At 52.3% G+C, this 10,681-nt stretch overlaps 1 protein-coding gene across 1 annotated transcript; it reads right to left on the bottom strand.

The window, feature by feature from the left end:
• Window positions 1–245: 245 nt before the first annotated feature.
• Window positions 246–10,211, bottom strand: KLHL35 (kelch like family member 35). The gene is made up of 7 exons (XM_084893452.1): window positions 9,258–10,211; window positions 7,918–8,102; window positions 5,523–5,641; window positions 4,322–4,510; window positions 1,734–1,922; window positions 672–856; window positions 246–543 (listed from the first exon to the last, which is right to left on the bottom strand). Exons 1-7 carry the CDS (start codon window positions 10,166–10,168, stop codon window positions 462–464), a joined length of 1,860 nt encoding a protein of 619 aa, XP_084749578.1. The 5' UTR covers window positions 10,169–10,211; the 3' UTR covers window positions 246–461.
• Window positions 10,212–10,681: the final 470 nt, after the last annotated feature.

Here is a 10,681-nt window from a genome sequence, read left to right as displayed (position 1 = left end):
CCTGACCAGAATGTCTCATTGGTTCTGAAGCTTCATGAAATACAGACAATAATTAGCTAACTAAAAGTTAAGTGTGTTGTTAATCTCAAGTGGAAGGACAGTGATTACCTCAGAGGGCTATGGGAAGGGAATGGGTTTGGGAATAGACACCAGAGCCTACAAAGGCATTTTTAACATTCTATTTCTTTTTTTTGTTTTTATATAGACTAGAAAAAAAAATTTAATCAAGCCTGCCACCTTTTGGTGTATGGGACGACGTTGCAACCAACTGAGCCACATGAGCCAGGGCTGTAACAGCTATTTCTTAAGCTGGGTGGAAGGAAGGAAGAAGTTGTATATTATTAAACGGCACAAAAATATATATTCTTTTATGCATGGAATATTTTATAATATTTTAAATTATGTCCACATTGCTATTATGAAAGTAAATGAAGTAATATATGTAGGTGCTTTGTAAAGAGTCAAAACAAGGAGCAGATACTTCTCCAGGCAAAGCAGGCATGAGCTGGAACACAGACCCAGCCTTTGGATGACGTTTTATTTCTACAAGAAGGGGGGCAATAAATTAAGGGGCTATTTACACGGAGGTTCCATGGGGAAAGCAGCGCGGTGAGCCCGAGTTCTCCCTTCTCTCTCTGCCTCCTGGCTCAGGTTGTCCAGATCGGAGTCAGCTGCCCAGGCTCTGGACAATGGTGACGCAGCCGTGGGAGCTGGTGCAGCGCTGCAGGGGCGGCCGGGCCTCCACCTGCCCACTGCTGGGGTCAAAGGTGAAGACCCTGTCGGTGCTTTCCCCATGGGCATCCCGCCCACCAGTGATGTGGACCTTCCCATCACACACAGCCACGCCACAGCTCTCCTGGGTGTACAAACAGAAAGACAGTCAGCTCTGGGGTCCGGTCTGGGGCTCACTTTGTCCCTAGCTGGCCAGACCAGACGGCAAAACCTTGACTCACAGAATGTGAGCAAGCATTGTGGATGTTAGAGAGACCAGAAACTGGATGGAAGGCAGAAAGCTCTGGCTTGACCCTTACTGAAGGAATATTGGACAAGTCACTTAACCTCTCTGGGCCTCAGTTTCCTTATCTGCAAAGTCAGAAGAACAATGGTACCTTCACTAGGTTCCCTTAACAGTTCATGGGGTTAAGCATGTAAAGTATTTTACATAGTGCTTGAAGTACAGTAAGCACTCCAGTGACAATAACACCATCACCATCTTTGGATCTCAAACTTAGAGAAGCCAGAAGTCTCAGGCTCTTAGGGTCACTAAAGGTCATAAGTGGCAGGGACTACCAGTGTAACCACACCCCTATGTAGTCTCCGGAGTTTCAGGAGGTGACGAAAGGTGGGAGAGGCGAGGTATACAGGGGCCAGAGCATCCATCCAGGGCCTGGGCCTCCCTTCGCTGATAGCACTGGGGCAGGGGAACTTAGCAAGTTCCTCCTCCAGGCTCTCCCCTCCCATCTCTTCGGTAGCTTACCAGCTAGTAGCCTTTAGTACAGGAAAGAGTGCAAAGTTATTTAGGCCAAATTTCCCATCCAAGGCACTTGAGACTGGGGTTCCAGGCTCATTTTCGAAATGCAAGGCTGATTCTCATGGTGAGGGCAAAGCCTGAGAACCACGTAGCATGGAATCAGACACAAGACTCACTGTCTCTAAGATCCAGACCCTTAGACATGGGTCTTCCCTCTCCTCAATGGAACCAGTCAGGGCCATGCCTAGGACTCTCCACTTACCACGGGGCCGGGGAGGGCAGCCGCCTCCCCCCAGACATCTGTACCAGGGTGGTAGGTGAAGATTTTGCTCATGAGGCCCCCCACCACATAGATGGCGCCCTCCAGGGAGACAGCCTCAAGACATCGCTGTGAGAAGGGTGCCGATGACCGCAGGCTCCACCTGTCCTCCTTGGGGTCAAAGCACTGCACCTGAAAGGCAGAAGGTTCAGCAGTGGTGAAGCTTCACCTCCAACTGCCATGCTGCCCGTGCACTCCCACTTCTCTCCGCCAGGGGGACTCCTTCAGCACAGTATCTGCCTCCGCTAGTGTCTGGGAGGGCAGAGAAAACACATTATCCCTGCCCTCAAGTCTAGTCCCACCTTCTTTCTCCTACCCCTGGACTCCCTGTATTGAAAACATTGTCATCTTTCAAGGCCCAAGGAGAGGTCTCCATTCCAGGACACGGAGATGCCGTCTGCATTAGCGCTATAGGAGTCCTCAGAGCAGGTCCCCATGGAGATGTGTTCATGGCTGCATACATAGTCAGTCCTGGTGCTATGAGGTCAGGACAGAATTCCCGCCGGGGTGTCCTTAGCTCATTACCACAGCTGTGCAGTGCCTCCCAGTCCTGCAGGTGCTCTGAGACACCTCTCACAGTTTCCGCGGGCTCGTACTTGTACCTGCCTGCTCACCTTTACTCATTTCGGTTGTTTCTTTGGAGACCCCCAGAATGGCCTAAAGCCAGTGCTGCATGAGAGGGTACTGGGTACTAAATGGGCAGTTCAGCCAGTCCCAGGAAGGTATGCTGGGGAAATGGGGTCAGGGGATGAGGAAAGACGAGTGACCCTAGTTTGGGAAACTTCAAATCCCAGACCATAAGCCTGTGAGGCCATCTGGGGAAGGAGAGAGCTGCCATTATGAAGATTAATTTTTATTCACAAAAAACTAAATCAGTTTAGTAGACTATAGCTCACCCACCAGTGGCCTATTATTACAGTTCCTGAAGTGATAGCTTACATGAGTTGTTAAGCATGTGGAAAGTGCATTCTGCTTTTTATTATTACTTGAAAAATAAAAAGCAGAGTGTGAAATTTTACTAACAGTGAGAACGCACCAGCCAGTGTGGCTTAGTGGTTGAGTGTTGATTCATAAACCAAGAGTTTACCAGTTCAGTTCCTAGTTGTGGTACATGCCAGGGTTGCAGGCTCGATTCCCAGTCAGGTGCATGTAAGAGATAGCCAATTGATGATTCTCTCATCAATGTTTCTATCTATCCCTCTCCCTCCCTGTCTAAAGTCAGTGATTTAAAAAACAACAAACAAAAAAACACCGACAGTAAGAAGGCAAAACTAAGACAGAAAATCAAAAATCAATTTAGAGGAAGCCTGGAGGCCATGCACCTTAATATTATTAATAGTAGTTCCTATCCTTAGGTGGGGGAATTGTGAGTGATTTTTTTTCCTGTTTCCGGTTTCCTAAATTTACAATAATGAGTGTATTATATTTTTGAGAATATATAAAAACTTCTTTTTTAAAAAATATGTTTGACTGGTTTCAGAGAGAGAGAGAGGTATGGAGAGAAAGATAGAAATATCAATGATGGGAAAGAACCATCAATTTGCTGCCTCCAGCATGCTCCCCACTGGGGATCCAGCCCACAATCCAGACATGTGCCCTGATTGGGAATCGAACTGTGACCTCCTGGCTCCTAAGTTGGTGCTCAGCCACTAAGCCACATCAGACAACTGGCAAAAAAAACACATTTTAATTAATCCCACTCTCACCCTCACTTAATTTTTTAAAATCCTCACCCAAGGATATCTTTATTTATTTTAGAGAGATAGGGAGATAGAAACCTTGGTCTTGTTCCTTCTGTATGTGCCCAGACCAGGAATTGAACCTGCTACCTTTTTGGTGTGTGGGAGGACCCTCCAACTGAGACACCTGTCTGAGCACCCTCACTTAATTTTTTTTTTAAAATATATTTTATTGATTTTGTATAGAGAGGAAGGGAGAGAGATAGAGAGTTAGAAACATCGATGGGAGAGAGTCATCGATCAGCTGCCTCTTACACACCCCCTACTGGGGATATGCCCCCAATCAAGGTACATGCCCTTGACCGGAATCGAACTCGGGACCCTTCAGTCCCCAAGCCGACGCTCTATCCATTGAGCCAAACCAGTTTCGGCTCACTTAATTTTTTAATCTATAAAACTATGTGGCACTGCTGAAACCTGTTTGGCTCAGTGGATAGTGTGTCAGCCTGCAGACTGAAGGGTCCCAAGTTGGATTCTGGTCAAGGGCATGTACCTTGTGGGGAGGTGTAGGAGGCAGCTGATCGATGTTTCTCTCTCATCAATGTTTCTAGCTCTCTCTCCCTCTCCCTTCCTCTCTGTAAAAAATCAATAAAATACATTTAAAAAACAACAACATATGGCACCAAGCAGCCCAAACATTCAGGCCTAGCTGTGCTGCTGACCCAGTGTGTGAACTCAAACAAAGCTTACTCCTCAGGGCAGTTGATGGGATTAAGTAAAATGGATGAGGGCCGGAAAGTGCCAACTCAACACCAACACATAGCAGGCCTCCAGTATCCTATCCGCGCCCACCTTGTCTGTGCTGATGCCATCTTGCCTGGCACCCCCAATCACGTAGAGCCGGCCAGCACAGGGCACCACGGCTGCTGAGCTCACGGCCTCCGGGAGCGGCTCCGCAGACTCCCAGGTGTTGGAGAAGGGGTCGTAGCGCTCCACACTGCGCAGGCGCTGTAGTCCATCAAAGCCGCCCACCACGAACAGCTGTGTGTGAGGACAAGGAGGTCAGGGCTGGCTCCGGCCACGTGCCAGAAGCTACCCCACCCCAGCAAAAGGGCCAGGACGAATCCCCGGGGACTGAACCTCGCATAGCAGGTTTCCTCACTGGCTGGGGATAATGAGATCCATCTCTGGAATGGGTGCTAGTGTAGAATTGATCTGTAAAATACTTGACCCCGAGCTAATGCTTAAATAATAGCTGGTAAGTAAGGGTTTACTGCCTTCAATGATTCTAAGAAGCACATTTATTTGCATTTCTGAGTTGGAGATGTAGCTTACAAAGATAACTGGCAGTGTGTGTGTGTGTTGGTCTTAAGTGGTAGAGTTAAGATTCAAAACTAGGCTATTGGCCCTAGAGCCACATCCTTGATCCTAGGTTATACTGTTACAGTAATTACTGTTAGCATTTTGATGTGACTTAGGGCAAATCCCTTTCTTTTTTGAGACTTCAGAGCCCTTGCACAGAACGAGGGTCTCAGAGAGGGCCTTCTTTAAGGATATCTATAGATCTCCTAGAGGCCTGGTGCATGAAAATTCATGCACTGGAGGAGGGGGTGTCCCTCAGCCCGGCCGGCCCCTCTCACAGTCTGGGAGCCCTCGGGTGGGAGGTGACCTGGTGATCAGGGGAAGACAACGCCCCCATCACACCTCTGCTGCTGCTGCCGGCAGCACAAGCCTCGGGTGGCCCTGGGGGGTTGGAGGACTGAGGGGGTTGGGGGACTCCAGAGGCAGGCGTGTGGAGCAGCTGGACCCACCTGGGGGTAGGCCCGGCCCTGCTGAGCACCTGCCACCCCGGCAGGGCTGAGGGCACTGGGCACCACCATCTTGTGGCTATGGGCGCTGCCATCTTTGAGGGCGTGGTGGTCAATTAGCATATTCCCTCATTGGTTGTGGGTGCCTCTGTCTTTGTGAGGGTGTGACCATCAATCAGCATATCCCCTCTTTATTAGATAGGATACCCTGGGCCCCAGGAGCAGCAGCTGCTGCATGTCCCTACCTGTCCATGCAAGGCCACCATCTTGTGCCTCCACCTGCCCTCGTGCAATGAGGCCACCTTGATCCAGGTGTGCAGATGGGAGCTAAACATCCACACATCATGGCTGTTGATGTGGCCTCCTGGGGAGAGAGAAGCAACTATTGCCCCCAGATCCAGAGGAAGAGTTAAGGGTAGATGTCAAGGACGACTTTGTCCTGAGCTGGTGGGACCCAGTTTTGCTTTGAATGAGTGGTGGCAAAGTCCGAGTTAGGACAATGGGCATAGACTTTTGAGGGGAGAGGCCTGAGAGATTCAGGGAGAAGGAGCATTGTGGTGTGTGCCAGGCTCTGTGCTCAGGGAAACAAAGGGGTCACTTTAGAGCTCTCCTGAAGGAAAGAGTACAAAAGGTACCCAAGGCAAGAACCAGGAATAAACTGGGGCAGAGAGAGCAGAGCCACCTACCCTGGGAAGGGGAGGGGTAGAGGGTGACCCAGGGTTTCTGTCTCACCTCTGCCTTCACCTGCCTGACTTCATGTCTGCTTCATCCCTCCATGGTGTTGGGATCACGGTACCCAGTTTACAGACAGGAAATCAGATTATGCGTAAGAGGCCAGGAATGACTTGCTGAAAATCACAGGCCTGTCACTGCCAGAGCACTGATCCAAAGCAGAGCTTCCAGCTCCCACGCCTAACATTTGGTATTAGTGAATGACAGCACCCTCCATGGGGCCAGGCACTGAGGGTGCAGGCTGGGGACCTTTCCTCCCTGGCTGACATGGGGTTCCAGACCAGGGACTCACCTCTTAGGAGCAGCTTCCCCAGGGACAATTCTTTTTTTTTTTTTTTTTTTAATATATTTTATTGATTTTGTACAGAGAGGAAGGGAGAGAGGGATAGAGAGCTAGAAACATCGATGAGAGAGAGTCACCGATCAGCTGTCTCTTGCACACCCCCTACTGGGGATATGCCCGCAACCAAGGTACATGCCCTTGACCGGAATCGAACCCGGGTCCCTTCAGTCCCCAAGCCGACGCTCTATCCACTGAGCCAAACCGGTTTCGGCCCCAGGGACAATTCTGACGGCACCCCCTCAGCCGGAGCCACACCTCTGTCTTGTAGGCCTTGCCTCTGTGTTTCCAGTGGCCTTAGATAAGCTGTCCAGGGATAACGTGTGGCCTAGATGGTGTCTGAGGCTTTCGCCTCATTCTTCTGCTCCTTATCCTTCCCAGCCACCCATAGCTCCTACAACATCAAGTACAGTCTACCTAGGCCTGGTTCCAAAGTCTCCCTGATCTGACTCCCGGCTCCCATTCCTCCCTCTCCTACATTGGCTTCCCCTCCTCTCCCAGAGACACTCAGCCTGCACGTCAGAGCCCTGAGCACTGGGGGTTCCTCTCTGCACGTTCCTGCCTTCATGTGCTGTTCCCTCCAAGTCGGGCCAGGTTCCCTGAGTAGGATTCCAGCTCATTTGGGGTCCCTAAGAGTTCCCATCAAATTCAGCCTGGTCATGCCAAAACCAGTTTGGCTCAGTGGATAGAGCGTCGACCTGCAGACTGAAAGGTCCCAGGTTCAATTCCGGTCGGGGGCATATACCTTGGTTTTGGGCACATCCCCAGTAGGGTGTGTGCAGGAGGCAGCTGATCCATGTTTCTCTCTCATTTCTAACTCTCTATCCCTCTCCCTTCCGCTCTATAAAAAATCAATAAAATATATTTTTTAAAAAATTCAGCCTGGTCATAAAGGGAAGTCCATTTCCCCTCTCCAGGACACATCAGGGTAGCAGGACTGTGTTTTATTCTTTGAGTCTCTAGAGCACATGTGTCAAACACAAGGCCCGCGGGCCAAATCCAGCCCGCCAGGCCTTGCAATGTGGCCCGCACCGCGCTGTCATCACTGCACTCCGCTGTCAGTTTATGACATTGTCAGTTTATGACTGTTCAGTAAACCATTCGGCCCGCGATTTAGGCTGGATTTTTGATTTTGGCCCCTTCTCTGATTGAGTTCGACACCCCTATTCTAGAGCCTGAATCTCAGGAAAGGCAGTCTGTTGGTATCAAAGCTCCTCCTAGCTTTGTCTATGTTGTGACAACAGGGAAATTCTTAACCTCTCTCAGCCTGTTTTCTCATCTGTGAAGTGGGACTGTAGAGAGAATGAATGTAAGCCTCTTAACATGATGCCTGGCACATAGTCGCTAATAAAAGAAGTGATTAATAGGAGTTGAAGCTGACTTGACTGAATAAAGGGTGGAGTCACACCTGGGATTGGCTGTGCAGGACCACATATCATTTCAGCCAATAACTAGGTTATCGGGAAAAATCCCACCCCAATCCCCTGGTTGGCGGGAAAAACCGAGGGGGCAGTGCTCAGGAGCCAGGAGCCAATCCTGTGGGGCTCCCGGTGCGGCCCTGCTCTCACCTGAGACATAGATGTCATTGCGGAGAGTGCAGGCGGCGAACTCGGAGCGCATGTAGCCAGGCAGGCTGGGCAGCGGGGTCCAGCGCTGGCTCTCCGGGTGGTAGGCATCGGTGAAGGGCAACCTCGTAAGTCCCTTGCGGCCACAACCGCCAATGACCACAATCACTTCAGCTAGGTCCATGAATCTGGCATGGGGATGAGCTCAATCTTCACTGATCCGAGCCCAAGTTTCAGCCCCCTCACCCTCTCACTGACCACACTGCAGAGTCCTCCTGCCCTTGTCCTTCTGTCCCTCTCCTAATCCCCATGCTAGACTCTGTCATGTCCAACCTTCCCTCTGACTATGGATGGGACAAGGGTCACTAATCCTTATCCCATTCTACTGACTCTCAGTTACAGAAAAGGAATCTTTACAAAGCCTTTAACCTTACTCAGAAAAATCTCCTGGTTTAGTCTTTATGACAGTTCTACCCTGTTTCCCCGAAAATAAGATAGTGTCTTATATTAATTTTTTCTCCCAAAGTTGCGCTAGGTCTTATTTTCAGGGGATGTCTTATTTTCGGGGAAACACGGTAGTAGGCAGGGATTATTACTCCTTTTACGGAGGAGGAAACTGGCTAAAACAATTTGGCTTGCCCAAAGTCATGCAAGTCAGTAAGCAAAAGAGCTGGGATTCAAGCTCAGTCTGTCTGATGCTAACCCATCTGCTTACCCTTTTTGGCCTCGGTTCCCTAATTCTGCTGCCTCCCTCCTATAACTCTCCTATACCCACACCTTAATCACTGAGCCAGGCTACATACCCTTTCAGCAAAGTCTTTTCCCCTCCCACTGACCCCCCAGAAACCCCAAACTCTTTAGCCATTGGTTTCCTACCCAATTCCGATGACCAATATGGAGCATCTTTGGACCAGGCCCTGTGCTTAGTGTTGGAAATGCCTGGTACAGTGGTAAGAGAGGGGACTTCCCTGTCTTCTATTTTGGACTACTCCACCCTTCTCCTGGCCTGGGGTTCCAGGCCCTGCCTATTTATATCCCTTACTAGTAGAGGGCTTAGGGTGTTTTCACTCTTGAGTCCCAGGGACCCAGCACAAGACTTGCACAAAGGGAGCACTCCACATTACAGAGAGATGGGCAAGAGAAAACGTACATTGGGTGTGAGACCCCTGCATCTCCCCATCGGCTGTCAACTCTGTAAGGACAGAATGCCCCACACAGCCCCATGGTACGTTTTTGAATGAATGAATGAATGAGTGAATTTCATGTAAGAGGCATGATTGAGGATGAATTACAGAATGATGGAGGAATGAGCCAGTGATTGAATGTTGGGGGGGGGGGGGTACCTCCGCGGCCGCGTGCGCAGCCCGCCGGCCTCTCGGCCCAGGATGAAGCAGGCGCGGGCCTCGAGCAGCAGCGGGCGGCACTCGCGGGAGGCGCGCAGCAGCTCGTCCGCCTCCACCTTCTGCAGGAAGTAGGCGGGCGGCAGCAGCGGCAGGCGCACGTGCTCCAGCAGGCGCCGCAGGTGCGCGCGGCGGGCCGACGCGTCGTGGCGCACCCAGCGCAGGGCCGCCTCGAACACGGCCTCCTCGCGCGCCACGCCCAGCGCCGGGTCCGCCAGCAGCGCGGCCACCTCCCCGGGCGCCAGCTCCAGGAAGCCGGCGTGGCGGGCCGCTTCGGCGAAGTCCAGGGCCAGGGAGGGGGGCGAGGAGGCGGCCACGGGGCGCAGCGCGGGGCTGCGGGCGCGGAGGCGGCCCCGGAGGAAGCGCGCGCAGGCCTCGCGCAGGTCCTCCGCGCCCAGCCGCTCGGCCAGCTCCAGCGCGGCGGCCGCCTGCTCCTTCTCCTCTTCCTCCTTCTTCTTCTCCTCCTCCTCCTCCTCCTCCTCCTCCTCCTCCTCGGCGCGCAGCTGCACGCCAGAACTGATCAAAGAGTCCGTCCTGGTGCGCCCTGCGCCCGGCATCTCGGGCACCGCGGCCTGACCCCGCTCTGGCCGCCCGGCCGCCGCCTGGCCGCGGAGGTGGGCGCTGCCCGCGCTGAGCGCAGCTCGCTGGCACGCGGGGAGGTCGGGGCCGCCAGCGCACGGCACCGCGCCGGTGAGGGTGCGGCTCCGAAGGGAGGCCTGGAGGGTCTGCAGGACGCGCTGCGCCTGGCAAGACCCTGGGCAGGGCGCCTCAGCAGCCCCAGGCTCCGACTCCTCCAGTAAGCGGCCCGCTAGCATCCTGCTGGGAAGGGAACAACACAGATAGCGTCGGAACATCCACCTGGCTGGGGCGAAAGAGAGGGCAGGAGGCCCCTCATCGCAGGTAGGCATGAAAGTAAGTAGTGTGCGTTCGTTCTTTCATTCATTCAGCTGCTGTCCCTTCCACTCTCCCATCCAGACTCCTAATGGCTGGCTGCGGGGATCTGGAAGCCTCTGCCTACTTGAGGGGCTCCCTCCTGCCTTAGCTCTGGCACCTCCGCCTTCGCTTACTCATTGAAGCCCAGTGGCCCTTCATGCGCTCCAGATTCGCCAAGCTGTTTTCTGTTAGTATTGATAGAACACAGCTGGCACGCTTTCATACGGGGTATCTTGTAGAAGGGTCTGATAAAGGAATGATTTCAAACGTGCAGAACGTATTCAGAGACTCTACTACAAAGGATGCAGCAGTGCCACGTGGCTCCCACTCCAGAGAGTTTCCCCATCTCCCAAGGTTTGGAGGGCTGGGAACCTGTACGGAGTATCTGTATCAGGAAGGGCCCCTTACAGGAACCGTAGCCTTTGATCAAGGAA

The sequence above is a fragment of the Pipistrellus hanaki genome, assembly GCF_964339955.1.
Source record: "Pipistrellus hanaki genome assembly, chromosome: 9".
Taxonomy (NCBI): Eukaryota; Metazoa; Chordata; class Mammalia; order Chiroptera; family Vespertilionidae; genus Pipistrellus; species Pipistrellus hanaki.
Note: the sequence above shows the minus strand (reverse complement) of the source record. Positions and strands in the feature narration are given on the sequence as shown.